The following is a 14,422-nucleotide window of genomic DNA, read 5'->3' as shown; positions in this document are numbered from 1 at the left end:
ATCAGTCACTGGCATGTTATTTGTATCCTCCACTGTGAAGACCGACCCAAGAAACCTGTTCAGTTCCTCAGCCATTTCCTCATCTCCCATTATTAAATCTCCCTTCTCATCCTCTAAAGGACCAATATTTATCTTAGCCACTCTTTTTTGTTTTATATATTTGTAGAAATCTTTACTATCTGTTTTTAATTCTGAGCAAGTTAACTCTCATAATCTATCTTACTCTTCTTTATAGCTTTTTTAGTAGCTTTCTGTTGCCCCCTAAAGATTTCCCAGTCCTCTAGTCTCCCACTAATCTTTGCTACTTTGTATGCTTTTTCCTTCAATTTGATACTCTCCCTTATTTCCTTAGATATCCACGGTCGATTTTCCCTCTTTCTACCGTCCTTCCTTTTTGTTGGTATATACCTTTGCTGAGCACTGTGAAAAATCGCTTGGAAGGTTCTCCACTGTTCCTCAACTGTTTCACCATAAAGTCTTTGCTCCCAGTCTACCTTAGCTAGTTCTTCTCTCATCCCATTGTAATCTCCTTTGTTTAATCACAAAACACTAGTGTTTGATTTTACCTTCTCACCCTCCATCTGTATTTTAAATTCCACCATATTGTGATCGCTCCTTCCGAGAGGATCCCTAACTATGAGATCATGAATCAATCCTGTCTCATTACACAGGACCAGATCTAGGACCGCTTGTTCCCTCGTAGATTCCTTTACATACTGTTCTCGGAAACTATCGCGGATACATTCTATAAACCCCTCCTCAAGGCTGCCTTGACCGACCTGGTTAAAATAATCGACATGTAGATTAAAATCCCCCATGATAACTGCTATACCATTTCTACATGCATCCGTTATTTCTTTGTTTATTGCCTGCCCCACCATAATGTTACTATTTGGTGGCCTATAGACTACTCCTATCAGTGACTTTTTCGCCTTACTATTCCTGATTTCCACCCAAATAGATTCAACCTTATCCTCCATAGCACCGATGTCATCCCTTACTATTGCCCGGATGTCATCCTTAAATAACAGAGCTACACCACCTCCCTTACCATCCACTCTGTCCTTCCGAATAGTTTGATACCATTTGATATTTAACTCCCAGTCGTGACCATCCTTTAACCATGTTTCAGTAATGGCCACTAAATCATAGTCATTCACAATGATTTACGCCATCAACTCATTTACCTTATTCCGAATACTACGAGCATTCAGGTAAAGTACACTTATGTTGGCTTTTTTACCTCTGTTCTGAATCTTAACACCTCGATCAGTAACCTCTCCTAAGTTATATTACCTCTTAACATTTCTCCTAATTTTCCTTGTCGTTGAACCCATATCTTCATGTAACAACCTGCCGCGTCGCTTAGCATTATTGTTTTTACTTCCTGTTTTATTCCTTTTAGTATTACTGGTCCTATTCACTGAGTTCCCTCAGTCACTGTACCTTCTACTGTCGCCCTTTTTGATTTTTGACTATGGCTTCTCTGCCTTACACTTTCCCCATTACTGCCTTTTGCTTGTGTCCCTGTTTTACTACCTTCCAACTTCCTGCATCGGTTCCCATCCCCCTGCCATGTTAGTTTAAACTCTCCCCAACAGCTCTAGCAAACACCCCCCCCCCCCCCCCCCCCCCGAGGACATTGGTTCCGGTCCTGCCCAGGTGCAGACCGTCCAGTTTGTACTGGTCCCACCTCCCCCAGAACCGGTTCCAATGCCCCTGGAATTTGAATACCTCCCTCTTGCACCATCTCTCGAGCCACGCATTCATCCTATCTATCCTGACATTCCTACTCTGACTAGCTCGTGGCACTGGTAGCAACCCTGAGATTACTACCTTTGAGGTCCTACTTTTTAGTTTAACTCCTAACTCCCTGTTTTTTACCTATATCGTTGGTGCCTATGTGCACCATGACAGCTGGTTGTTCACCCCCGCCCCCCCCCCCCCCCCCCCCAAGAATGTCCTGCAGCCGCTCCGAGACATCCTTGACCCTTGCACCAGGGAGGCAACATACCATCCTGGGACAGCTGATCCAGTACTGGATACATGGGAACCGCTGATCTGGTACTGGATCCATGGGGACAGCTGATCCAATACTGATCCATGGGGACAGCTGATCCAATACTGAATCCATGGGGACAGCTGATCCAGTACTGGATACATGGGGACTGCTGATCCAATACTCGATCCATGGGGGCAGCTGATGCAGTACTGGATCCATGGGGAAAGTTGATCCAGTACTGGATCCATGGGGACAGTTGATCCAGTACAGGATAAATGGGGACAGCTGATCCAATACACAATCCACTGGGACAGCTGATCCAGTACTGGATCCATGGGGACAGCTGATCCAGTACTGGATCCATGGGGGCAGCTGATCCAATACTGGATACATGGGGACAGCTGATCCAATACTGGATCCATGGGGATAGCTGATCCAAAACTGGATCCATGGGGGCAGCTGATCCAGTACTGGATCCATGGGGACTGGTGATCCGGTACTGGAAACATGGGGACAGCTGATCCAATACTGGATCCATGGGGATAGCTGATCCAAAACTGGATCCATGGGGACAGCTGATCCAGTACTGGATACATGGGGACAGCTGATCCAGTACTGGATACATGGGGACAGCTGATCCAATACTGGATCCATAGGGAAAGCTGATCCAGTACTGGATACATGGGGACAGCTGATCCGGTACTGGATCCATGGGGACTGGTGATCCAATACTGGATCCATGGGGATAGCTGATCCAAAACTGGATCCATGGGGACAGCTGATCCAGTAGTGGATACATGGGGACAGCTGATCCAGTACTGGATACATGGGGACAGCTGATCCAATACTGGATCCATGGGGGCAGCTGATCCAATACTGGATCCATGGGGGCAGCTGATCCAGTACTGGATCCATGGGGACTGCTGATCCAGAACTGGATCCATGGAGACAGCTGATCCAGTACGAGATCCATGGGGAAACCTGATCCAGTACTGGATTCATGGGTGCAGCTGATCCAGTACTGGATACATGGGGACAGCTGTTCCAGAACTGGGTCCATGTGGACAGCTGATCCAGTACTGGATCCATGTGGACAGCTGATCCGGTACTGGATCCATGGGGGCAGCTGATCCAGTACTGGATACATGGGGACAGCTTATCCAATACTGGATCCATGGGGATAGCTGATCCAAAACTGGATCCATGCGGACAGCTGATCCAGTACTGAATACATGGGGACAGCTGATCCAATACTGGATACATGGGGACAGCTGATCCAGTACTGGATCCATGGGGACAGTTGATCCAGTACTGGATCCATAGGGACAGCTGATCCAGTACTGGATACATGGGGACAGCTGATCCAGTACTGGATCCATGGGGACAGCTGATCCAGTACTGGATCCATGGGGACAGCTGATCCAGTACTGGATCCCTGGGGGCAGCTGATCCAGTACTGGATCCCTGGGGACAGCTGATCCATTACTGGATACATGGGGACAGCTGATCCAGTACTGGATACATGGGGACAGCTGATCCAGTACTAGATCCATGCGGACAGCTGATCCAGTACTGAATACATGGGGACAGCTGATCCAGTACTGGATCATGGGGACAGCTGATCCAGTACTGAATACATGGGGACAGCTGATCCAGTACTGGATACATGGGGACAGTTGATCCAGTACTGGATACATGCGGACAGCTGATCCAGTACTGAATACATGGGGACAGCTGATCCAGTACTGGATACATGGGGACAGCTGATCCAGTACTAGATCCATGCGGACAGCTGATCCAGTACGGAATACATGGGGACAGCTGATCCAGTACTGGATACATGGGGACAGCTGATCCAGTACTAGATCCATGCGGACAGCTGATCCAGTACTGAATACATGGGGACAGCTGATCCAGTGCTGGATACATGGGGACAGCTGATCCAGTGCCGGATACATGGGGACAGCTGATCCAGTGCTGGACACATGGGGACAGCTGATCCAGTACTGGATCCATGGGGACAGCTGATCCAATACTGGATCCATGGGGAAAGTTGAGCCAGTACTGGATCCATGGGGACAGCTGATCCTGTACTGGATACATGGGACAGCTGATGCAGTACTGGATCCATGGGGAGAGCTGATCCAGTACTGGGTCCATGGAGACCGTTGATCCGATACTGTGTCAATGGGGACAGCTGATCCAATACTGTGTCAATGGGGACAGCTGATCCAATACCGTGTCAATGGGGACAGCTGATCCAATACCGTGTCAATGGGGACTGCTGATCCAATACTGGGTCCATGGAGACATTGCAATCCCACGCTTGAGGGATTGGAATACGCTTGAGTAATTGGAATGCGCTTACCTCTCTTTGATGTAGTTGATGTTTGTAAACATAGGGGTTTCAGCACTTAGTCATTCATCCCCAAGAGAGATGAATGAACCAAGGCTGCAGCTGTTTTCTGGAAGCTGTTAATCACAGCCCTCTAGAAATTAATGAACAGCTTGCAGCTAATGGATCGGAGGGGTTTAAACACAGGAAACAGCTTTTCTCCTTCCAGGATTGGACATGTGGAGATCCCAGGTAACTGTTACAGCTGTAATTCTTTTCACTACCCCTGTATGGTCTGTTCTCTAGATTCCAGATGGGAATTCTTTTTTTTGGTGGGGGGAGGGGGGGGGGGGGGGAAAGAGTTGTGCCCTGTGGGGGCTGGATTGCTTTAGTTAGGGGTTCTTTTCAGTTAGAGGGTCCCGGGGGGGGGGGGGGGGGGGGGGGTTTCAGCCCCCGTACTGAAGGGAAGGGGGGCACTCAGGCAATCTGGGGGTGGGGGGGCTGCTTCGCGGTATATTTGCATGGCAAAGGACACTGAATTGCTTCCTGATTAGCACTCCCAGGGGACCGTAAATTGGTAGCAATTTTCCTCCAGCGGGAAAACAGTCTCCCAAACGGAAAATCTCACCCCATGTTTTCAAGAATGCGTTAGATATAGAGATATAGCTCTTGGGGCTAAAGGAATCAAAGGATATGGAGGAAAGTAGGAACAGATTACTGAGTTGGATGACCAGCCATGATTGGTAAGGCAGGGTCAAAGGGCCACATTGCCTATTCTTGTGCTATTTTCTATATTTCCATATATACAGTGAAAGCTAATGATGAAGTATAACTTTATTAAGTGGAATACCGTTTGCCACATCCTTCCATTCAAAGAATGGACACAGGCTACCAAACAATTACCAACAGTGCCGCAAGGATGCCTCCTCGTCTGTGCACCCACATTTGATCATTTATGCCAGGTCCTTACCAGAGCATTCTCTATCTCAGCTGTACCCAGTCTGTGCCCGCTGATGTTAATTATGTCATCCATCCGGCCAGTGATCTGGTAATAGCCTTCCGGTGACCTGTACGCACCATCGCCAGTGAAGTAGCAGCCTGAAAAGAGATGAGATTTTCCGTAAAGTGTATGTGCATTCAGTAATATGCTGCTTGGAGCTGAGAATGTGTAGTTGTGCTCCTTCTCAATGTGCCTAAGGTCATTACTGTCTTTCTGGAATGTGGATGTACGAAACAGATCCGTGAGAAAACCTTTCAAAGGAATAGCATTTTATGTCGTTTTCTTTCACAATATCACTTTGTTCAAAATACTAACTTAATAGCAGGATCTACTGATGTTTATAAAGTACTGGATGTTTACCACAGCTGTTGAACGAGTGCTTTACAATAGCAGGCGTGGCAAATTCATAGTCCAATTGTGGCCTCCAATAATGCATAATTCAAAGGTTACGAACAGAAGTACTCATCTCTCCCAGAGATACTTAGGGTGGAATTCTCCCAACCTGCCCACGGCTGGTTTGGTGGCAGGCCGGACCCAAGAAGCAAACGGAAACCAAAAGGTCGAAAACCCACCGGTGAAAAATCCCGTTGCAATTCTCTTAATGGTGGGTTAGTCTTCCCGCTGGCAGGTGACACAAATGCTATTTGTATCTCATGCATGCTCATTAAACAGCTGCCCACCCACATCCTGTCAAGCCTTGCGTCATGCCAGTGAGAAATTACATTGGCATCAAACCAATTGACAAAGTGTAGTGTGCACAAGATGGCCCTCAGTTCACCAGAGACTTCAAGCTGAGTGCAATATGTAAAGCCTACCTGTCATAGTGCTGTGCTGCTCCCAATGCGCTGTACACGAACCTGCCAGGGCACACCAGTTCCTGCCCTCTATCCCCATGCTGAGCTGGTCTTCATGGACAGCACCATGCTGCTGAACCCCTGGGCCTTCCTGTGTCACCAACTCTGCGATTGGGAGAGTACAGGGGCCTTCTTCCCCCCCCATGCCACATATTAGTGTCTATGTGGGCAGCACTGTGCTGCGGGACTGATGTAGCCACTGCAACAAAGGGCCGAAGTTTAACCAGGGCTGCGTTGCAAGGCTCCCATTTAAGTTTAGGGGCTGGCAGACAGGGATAACTGCATTCCTGCTGCAAAATGGAAAGGAGTTACAGATGATAGACAGTCCAGCGGCTATGTGGACCTCAGTCTGAAGTCAGAGAAAGGAGTCAGTGCAGCAGCCATGTTGCAGGAGCAATAGTTGGAAGCATGGTATACCCCAGTTGCATGGAGGAGCAAGGGCTGTGTGCTTCTAAGGCAAAATGCACAGCTTGGTGTGCAGGGCTGTCCTACAGTCGATGTCACTGAGCATGTCAGGTTCTATATTGGGCTGCAGAGGATATGATAATGGTCACAGGGGGTATCTTCAGCCTGTAGAGGGGAACACATAATACAGGGCAGATATGTGAATTTCTCATGGGAGGAACCCCTGTAAGTGATGGTGCACACAGCCTCCAAAGGGATGGGTACAGGTCCATATGAGGCATGGGTGGCTTGCAGGTGATTGGCTCGGGGAGAAATGTGTCAATGTGCACCACTGCAACAAGATCAAGGGGGGAGGCTGGAGAACAATAGGTGGCATCTCTATCTGCAAGTGGACAGTGAGGGAGAGAGGGTTGAACTCAGTTCTGTAATACAGGTGCAGCACCACTATCTCAATGCTCAGGTAAAACAGCATAATCCAAAATAAGATTGGTTCTGTCTGGGAGAAGTATGATGACGTGTGGGAGGACTACTAAGCTGGCCTATGGGGCTCCTTGCAACGTATAGCCACTTGCTGGCGCCTCTACAGTGTACAGGATTCAGGTCAATTACACAGGATTCAGCCCATTGCCCAGGAAGCTAGAGCAAGCCTGTTTTCTAATTTTGCACTTTGAACGGGATTGGCACAACTCAATAATAGGCTCACGTCAAATTTGGTTCCACAAATTACATAGTGGAAGACGGTAATGCAGCCCTAGGAAGTGAAGGCTATAGTCCCTTTTTGTAATAAACTTAGAGTACCAAATTATTTTTTTCCAATTAAGGACCGATCCTCCTACCCTGCATATCTTTGGGTTGTGAGGGTGAAACCCACGCAGACACGGGGAGAATGTGCAAATTCCACACGGACAGTGACCCAGGGCCGGGATTAAACCTGGGTCCTCAGCGTTGTGAGACACAGTGCTAACCACTGCGCCACCACGAAGGCTATAGTTAAGGTGGCACAGCTGCATCAATTCTGCCATCCTATCAGTGAAAAGAAGTCACGGGTTAACAATTAATGCTATTAATCAGTGGCCAAATGGATTCCATTTATTCATCATGGGCAAAGGAATGTTCATAGTTATGCCAAGTCAGTGACTGGAGTACAGAGCCACATTGGTTCAATGAGGTAATTGACAAATTGTCATCCCCCACAGGACTCCAGCTGCAACACCTGTGGAATGGAATGCTGCTCACCTCTTAAGTGTGTGTGAGAATGCTGGACCTATTCTGGTCTTCAATATCTCTTTCAGAGAGGAACCAAATGTAAAAATGGATCCAGTGCTCCAGGGAGCTTTTCTACGTATCCTCATTTGAGGCAGGAGAAGGAAATGGTGTCTGCCCATGCAGGAGGCACTGCATGTGGGACAAGGCCAGGGAGAGCGTGAGCAATAACAAGAAGCCAAGGAGCAGACACCCAGACTGCGGAGATAACTGACAACATCAAGGATTTATCATCCACAAGTCTCCTTTCTCCAAATGAGTGAGAGGCAGTGCAGGGTAAGGCTGTGATTGTCCACAGATCTGGTCTGCCACATATGCCACATGCTCTGAGAAGAGCTGACACCACATGGGTTTAGAGGCTTCCCCTTTCCAGTGGCCCTGAAGGTGATGGCAGTACTCAATTTATTTGTCTTTGGGTCTTCCTGGGAGCAGCTGCGGACCTCATCCTAAAGTGCATGCCATGATTTGAGACACAATCAGTTCGGAAACCCAGATACAAAGAGAGTCACCTATCTGATGAACCCTCAATAGCCATTGCTATTTCTTGAGGACTAATTATTGAGAACTTACACATCATACACTCCGAATGAAGAATTACACACATCTCCCTGACAACACACAAGGGTGCGGTACCAAGTGGCACTGAGGGTGTCATCACATGAAAGTTAATCTTAAAAGGGACAGTCGGAGTGTGAGAAAAGTGGCGCATCTGAATAAATGGATTGCAATGATCCAAACCAAAATGTTTTCATCTGACCATTACATTCACGTACCCATGGAATAGTGTTTACACCTGACCATTACATTCACATATCCGTGGAATAGTTTTCACAAAGTGCAATTTATTCAGTGAAAGCGTACCCGTGACCCTGAGGTGACATGAAAACATTATAATATTCCTAACTCTATCTTTACGCCTGGGTGCAGCCCCGACATTTGCAGCAAGGGTGGAGGCAGCTTGCTGACAGCTACGTCTCGATTCCTGTGATGACTTTGGCAGACTTCCTCTGCGGGTCTCCTGCTCAGGGGCAGAAGTACCCTTGGCGGCTTGCGTTGCTGGAGTCGGTGCATGGACAGGGAGGGGACTGTGAGCAGCTGCGCACTTTTGGAGTGTCCTGAGTGGAGGTCTGTGGGGTGTCCAGCTGACTCTCATCCTCCCTGTGGGTGCCAGAGAGCCCTGACATAACTCCTGGAAAAGATAGGTTACTTCGAGGGAGGTCAAGATGCCCAAATGGCCTGCATCCTGATGGTGCCCATCAGAGCGTGTGGCCATGGAGTGCATGGCCGAGCGCAAATCCAGCTGGACCAAGGTCTCCATGGTGGTTGCCAACCTTCCCATGGTGACCTTGAGACGCTCGCATATCAAAGCCATGACATCAGACAACGCGGAAGGATTCCTCCATCGTGTGCTCTACTCAGGTAGTGATTTGTCGGAGATCTGCCTGATAAAAACATAAGAACTAGGAGCAGGAGTAGGCCATCTGGCTCCTCGAGCCTGCTCCACCATTCAATGAGCTCATGGCTGATCTTTTGTGGACTCAGCTCCACTTTCCGGCCCGAACACCATAACCCTTAATCTCTTTATTCTTCAAAAAACTATCTATCTATCTTAAAAACATTCAATGAAGGAGCCTCAACTGCTTCACTGGGCAAGGAATTCCATAGATTCACAACCCTTTGGGTGAAGAAGTTCTTCCTAAACTCAGTCCTAAATCTACTTCCCCTTATTTTGAGGCTATGCCCCCTAGTTCTGCTTTCACCCGCCAGTGGAAACAACCTGCCCGCATCTATCCTATCTATTCCATTCATAATTTTAAATGTTTCTATTAGATCCCCCCTCATCCTTCTAAATTCCAATGAGTACAGTCCCAGTCTACTCAACCTCTCCTCGTAATCCAACCCCTTCAGCTCTGGGATTAACCTAGTGAATCTCCTCTGCACACCCTCCAGTGCCAGTACGTCCTTTCTCAAGTAAGGAGACCAAAACTGAACACAATACTCCAGGTGTGGCCTCACTAACACCTTATACAATTGCAGCATAGCCTTCCTAGTCTTAAACTCCATCCCTCTAGCAATGAAGGACAAAATTGCAATTGCCTTCTTAATCACCAGTTGCACCTGTAAACCAACTTTTTGCGACTCATGCACTAGCACACACAGGTCTCTCTAAACAGCAGCAATTTTAATATTTTATCATTTAAATAATAATCCCTTTTGCTGTTATTCCTACCAAAATGGATAACCTCACATTTGTCAACATTGTATTCCATCTGCCAGACCCTAGCCCATTCACTTAGCCTATCCAAATCCATCTGCAGACTTCCAGTATCCTCTGCACTTTTTGCTTTACCACGTATCTTAGTGTCGTCTGCAAACTTGGACACATTGCCCTTGGTCCCCAACTCCAAATCATCTATGTAAATTGTGAACAGTTGTGGGCCCAACACTGATCCCTGAGGGACACCACTAGCTACTGATTGCCAACCAGAGAAACACCCATTAATCCCCACTCTTTGCTTCCTATTAATTAACCAATCCTCTATCCATGCTACTACTTTACCCTTAATGCCATGCATCTTTATCTTATGCAGCAACCTTTTGTGTGGCACCTTGTCAAAGGCTTTCTAGAAATCCAGATATACCACATCCATTGGCTCCCCGTTATCTACCGCACTGTTAATGTCCTCAAAAAATTCCACTAAATTAGTTAGGCACGACCTGCCCTTTATGAACCCATGCTGCGTCTGTCCAATGGGACAATTTCCATCCAGATGCCTCGCTATTTCTTCCTTGATGATAGATTTCAGCATCTTCCCTACTACCGAAGTTAAACTCACTGGCCTATAATTACCCGCTTTCTGCCTACCTCCTTTTTTAAACAGTGGTGTCACGTTTGCTAATTTCCAATCCGCCGGGACCACCCCAGAGTCTAGTCAATTTTGGTGGATTATCACTAGTGCATTTGCAATTTCCCTAGCCATCTCTTTCAGCACTCTGGGATGCATTCCATCAGGGCCAGGAGACATGTCTACCTTTAGCCCCATTAGCTTGCCCATCACTACCTCCTTGGTGATAGCAATCCTCTCAAGGTCATCACCTGTCATAGCCTCATTTCCATCAGTCACTGGCATGTTATTTGTGTCTTCCACTGTGAAGACCGACCCAAAAAACTTGTTCAGTTCCTCAGCCATTTCCTCATCTCCCATTATTAAATCTCCCTTCTCATCCTCTAAAGGACCAATATTTACCTTAGCCACTCTTTTTTGTTTTATATATTTGTAGAAACTTTTACTATCTGTTTTTATATTCTGAGCAAGTTTACTCTCATAATCTATCATACTCTTCTTTATAGCTTTTTTAGTAGGTTTCTGTCCCCGAAAGATTTCCCAGTCCTCTAGTCTCCCACTAATCGTTGCTACTTTGTCTGCTTTTTCCTTCAATTTGATACTCTCCCTTATTTCCTTAGATATCCACGGTCGATTTTCCCTCTTTCTACCGTCCTTCCTTTTTGTTGGTATAAACCTTTGCTGAGCACTGTGAAAAATCACTTGGAAGGTTCTCCACTGTTCCTCAACTGTTTCACCATAAAGCCTTTGCTCCCAGTCTACTTTAGCTAGTTCTTCTCTCATCCCATTGTAATCTCCTTTGTTTAAGCACAAAACACAAGTGTTTGATTTTACCTTCTCACCCTCCATCTGTATTTTAAATTCCACCATATTTTGATCGCTCCTTCCGAGAGGATCCCTAACTATGAGATCCTGAATCAATCCTGTCTCATTACACAGGACCAGATCTAGGACCGCTTGTTCCCTCGTAGGTTCCATTACATACTGTTCTCGGAAACTATCGCGGATACATTCTATAAACTCCTCCTCAAGGCTGCCTTGACCGACCTGGTTAAACCAATCGGCATGTAGATTAAAATCCCCCATGATAACTGCTGTACCATTTCTACATGCATCAGTTATTTCTTTGTTTATTGCCTACCCCACCAGAATGTTACTATTTGGTGGCCTATCGACTACTCCTATCAGTGACTTTTTCACCTTACTATTCCTGATTTCCACCCAAATAGATTCAACCTTATCCTCCATAGCACCAATGTCACCCCTTACTGTTGCCCGGATATCATCCTTAAATAACAGAGCTACACCACCTCCCTTACCATCCACTCTGTCCTTCCGAATAGTTTGATACCCTCGGATATTTAACTCCCAGTCGTGACCATCCTTCAACCATGTTTCAGTAATGGCCACACTAAATCATAGTCATTCACGATGATTTGCGCCTTCAACTCATTTACCTTATTTCGAATACTATTAGCATTCAGGTAAAGTACACTTATGTTGGCTTTTTTTTACCTTTGTTCTGAATCTTAACACCTCGATCAGTAACCTCTCCTAAGTTATATTTCCTCTTAACCTTTCTCCTAATCTTCCTTGTCGTTGAACCCATATCTTCATGTAACAACCTGCCGCGTCGCTTACCATTAATGTTTTCACTTCCCGTTTTATTTCTTTTAGTATTACTGGTCCTATTCACTGAGCTCCCCTCAGTCACTGTACCTTGTACTGTCGCCCTTTTTGATTTTTGACTGTGGCTTCTCTGCCTTACACTTTCCCCCTTACTGCCTTTTGTTTGTGTCCCTGTTTTACTACCTTCCAACTTCCTGCATCGGTTCCCATCCCCCTGCCACATTAGTTAAACTCTGATCCACTGCCTGCTATTGCATCTCCACCAGTGAGCAGGTGACTGCTTCCAGAGGCTCATTATCTGACTGGGACTGAGTGGGTGGCTGGACTCCAGCACCTCTCCAAGTGCTGGAGACCTGGGAAGTCCTTGCCTCTGACTGTTGAGAGGACGTGTCTCTGAGGCATTCTCCAGAAAGTGTCCCCGAGTCTAACCTTGAACTACACCCCGCCGAGGTACGTGTCTCTGCACTGGTGCAGGGTGCAGGTAAGTGCTTTGATGGTTTTTCCTCAGCCCCCTCACCCTCAGATGTGCTTTGGGGCACAGAGAGCTGCTGAGCTGGCTATCTGGCTGTCCTCTGCTTGTACCTGCAAAAGACAAAAAGACAGTTTTAGTGGATGAGCTGAAGCTAATTCAAAGTGCATTGCACTCACTTTGAATTGAAAGATTTGAATTGAAGTGATGGAGCTGATACCTGTATATTGTGGGAGGCCAAGCTCTGCGTTGCCACCTGTCCTCAACTATCCTCACCGGCAAGCTCTGCTCAGCCTCCTCAAACTCAGTGAGGCCAATCATCACTGCTGTCCATGCCCCGGTCTAGAATCGTTCTCGCTTGTTGTGCACAATTTAGATCTATAGGGACAGAAGAAAGCGGTATGATCAGAGGGGATAATAATAATACTTTTTATTGTCACAAGTAGGCTTACATTAACACTGCAATGAAGTTACTGTGAAAAGCCCCTAGTCTCCACATTCCGGCACCTGTTCGGGTGCACAGAGTGAGAATTCAGAATGTCCAAATTACCTAACAGCAAGTCTTTCGGGACTTGTGGGAGGAAACCGGAGCACCCGGAGGAAACCCATGCAGTCACCTGTAGGACATGCAGGCTCCACACAGACAGTGACCCAAGCCGGAAATCGAACATGGGACCCTGGAGTTGTGAAGCAGTAGTGCTACCCATTGTGCTACCGTGCCACCCGGATGAAGCAAAGATTGAGTGAAATACATGTCCTGTGTGTACCCAGAAGGGAGAGGGATTGGAGTTCGAGCAACAAGATAGATGGGATGGCGGTGTTGTGAAAGCCTTGTTGAGGGAGTGAGCATTGATACATGTCCCCTACTAATTGACGTGTGAAATTCATGAAGGGAGTAGCCGTTTGAGTACATGATGCCACAATGAGAGTTTGACTTACCCTGACAAAGTGGATAAGATCATTCATCCGTTTCCTGCACTGGACGGCACTTTTTGTGACCGGATGACAGCTGGGCTGACCTCCTGGGCAACAGCATCCAGGCGGAGAGGTGAGGTTGATGCGCTTCTTTGAGCCATCCCTGTGGTATAGAACATGCCAGTGGGCCTGGACGCCTCGAAAAAGGGCCTTGAGGGCTCTGCCGCTGAAAGCTGGTGCTGCCTTCTTCTTGAGTCTGCTGGCCTTTTCCCTCTGAGTTCCAGACATTCTGTACAGTCTGCTGAAGACAAGTAGGCTGGAGAAGGTGATAGGAGTGTGCTAATATGGCACCGGGATCGTTGAACCTGCCAGCTGAAGGCGGGCGAACGAATCAACTGCCGGCCCGCCAGGAGAATTGGAGGGGAACTCACCTGTTCCCTCATAATTAATGAGGATCCAAGCTCTGAATCTGGCGCGGCACTGCCAGAGTCATCTGCCACCATCCTCAAAATGGGAGAATTCCACCCTTAGTTTATTGACTTGCCTGGTCACAGATTTTTATATTTATTTCACCATATTGAAAACTAACTATCTGATTTAGTGCTCATTTACAACCATTTATAGGTCTTTGAAGGTGGCAACACAAGTGAACAAGGTAGCCAAGAAAGCATACGGAATGCTTGCCTTCATTGGACGGGGCGTCG

At 47.1% G+C, this 14,422-nt stretch overlaps 1 protein-coding gene across 1 annotated transcript in view; it reads right to left on the bottom strand.

Moving 5' to 3' along the window:
• LOC140420575 (acetyl-coenzyme A synthetase 2-like, mitochondrial) overlaps nt 1–14,422 on the bottom strand; it is a 147,016-nt gene that overhangs the window by 28,604 nt on the left and 103,990 nt on the right. The window contains exon 11 of the mRNA XM_072504575.1: nt 5,308–5,435. Coding sequence (XP_072360676.1) covers nt 5,308–5,435 — 128 coding nt within the window. The remainder of the gene's footprint in view (nt 1–5,307; nt 5,436–14,422) is intronic.

The sequence above is a fragment of the Scyliorhinus torazame genome, chromosome 1 (assembly GCF_047496885.1).
Source record: "Scyliorhinus torazame isolate Kashiwa2021f chromosome 1, sScyTor2.1, whole genome shotgun sequence".
Lineage (NCBI taxonomy): Eukaryota > Metazoa > Chordata > Chondrichthyes > Carcharhiniformes > Scyliorhinidae > Scyliorhinus > Scyliorhinus torazame.
Note: the sequence above shows the minus strand (reverse complement) of the source record. Positions and strands in the feature narration are given on the sequence as shown.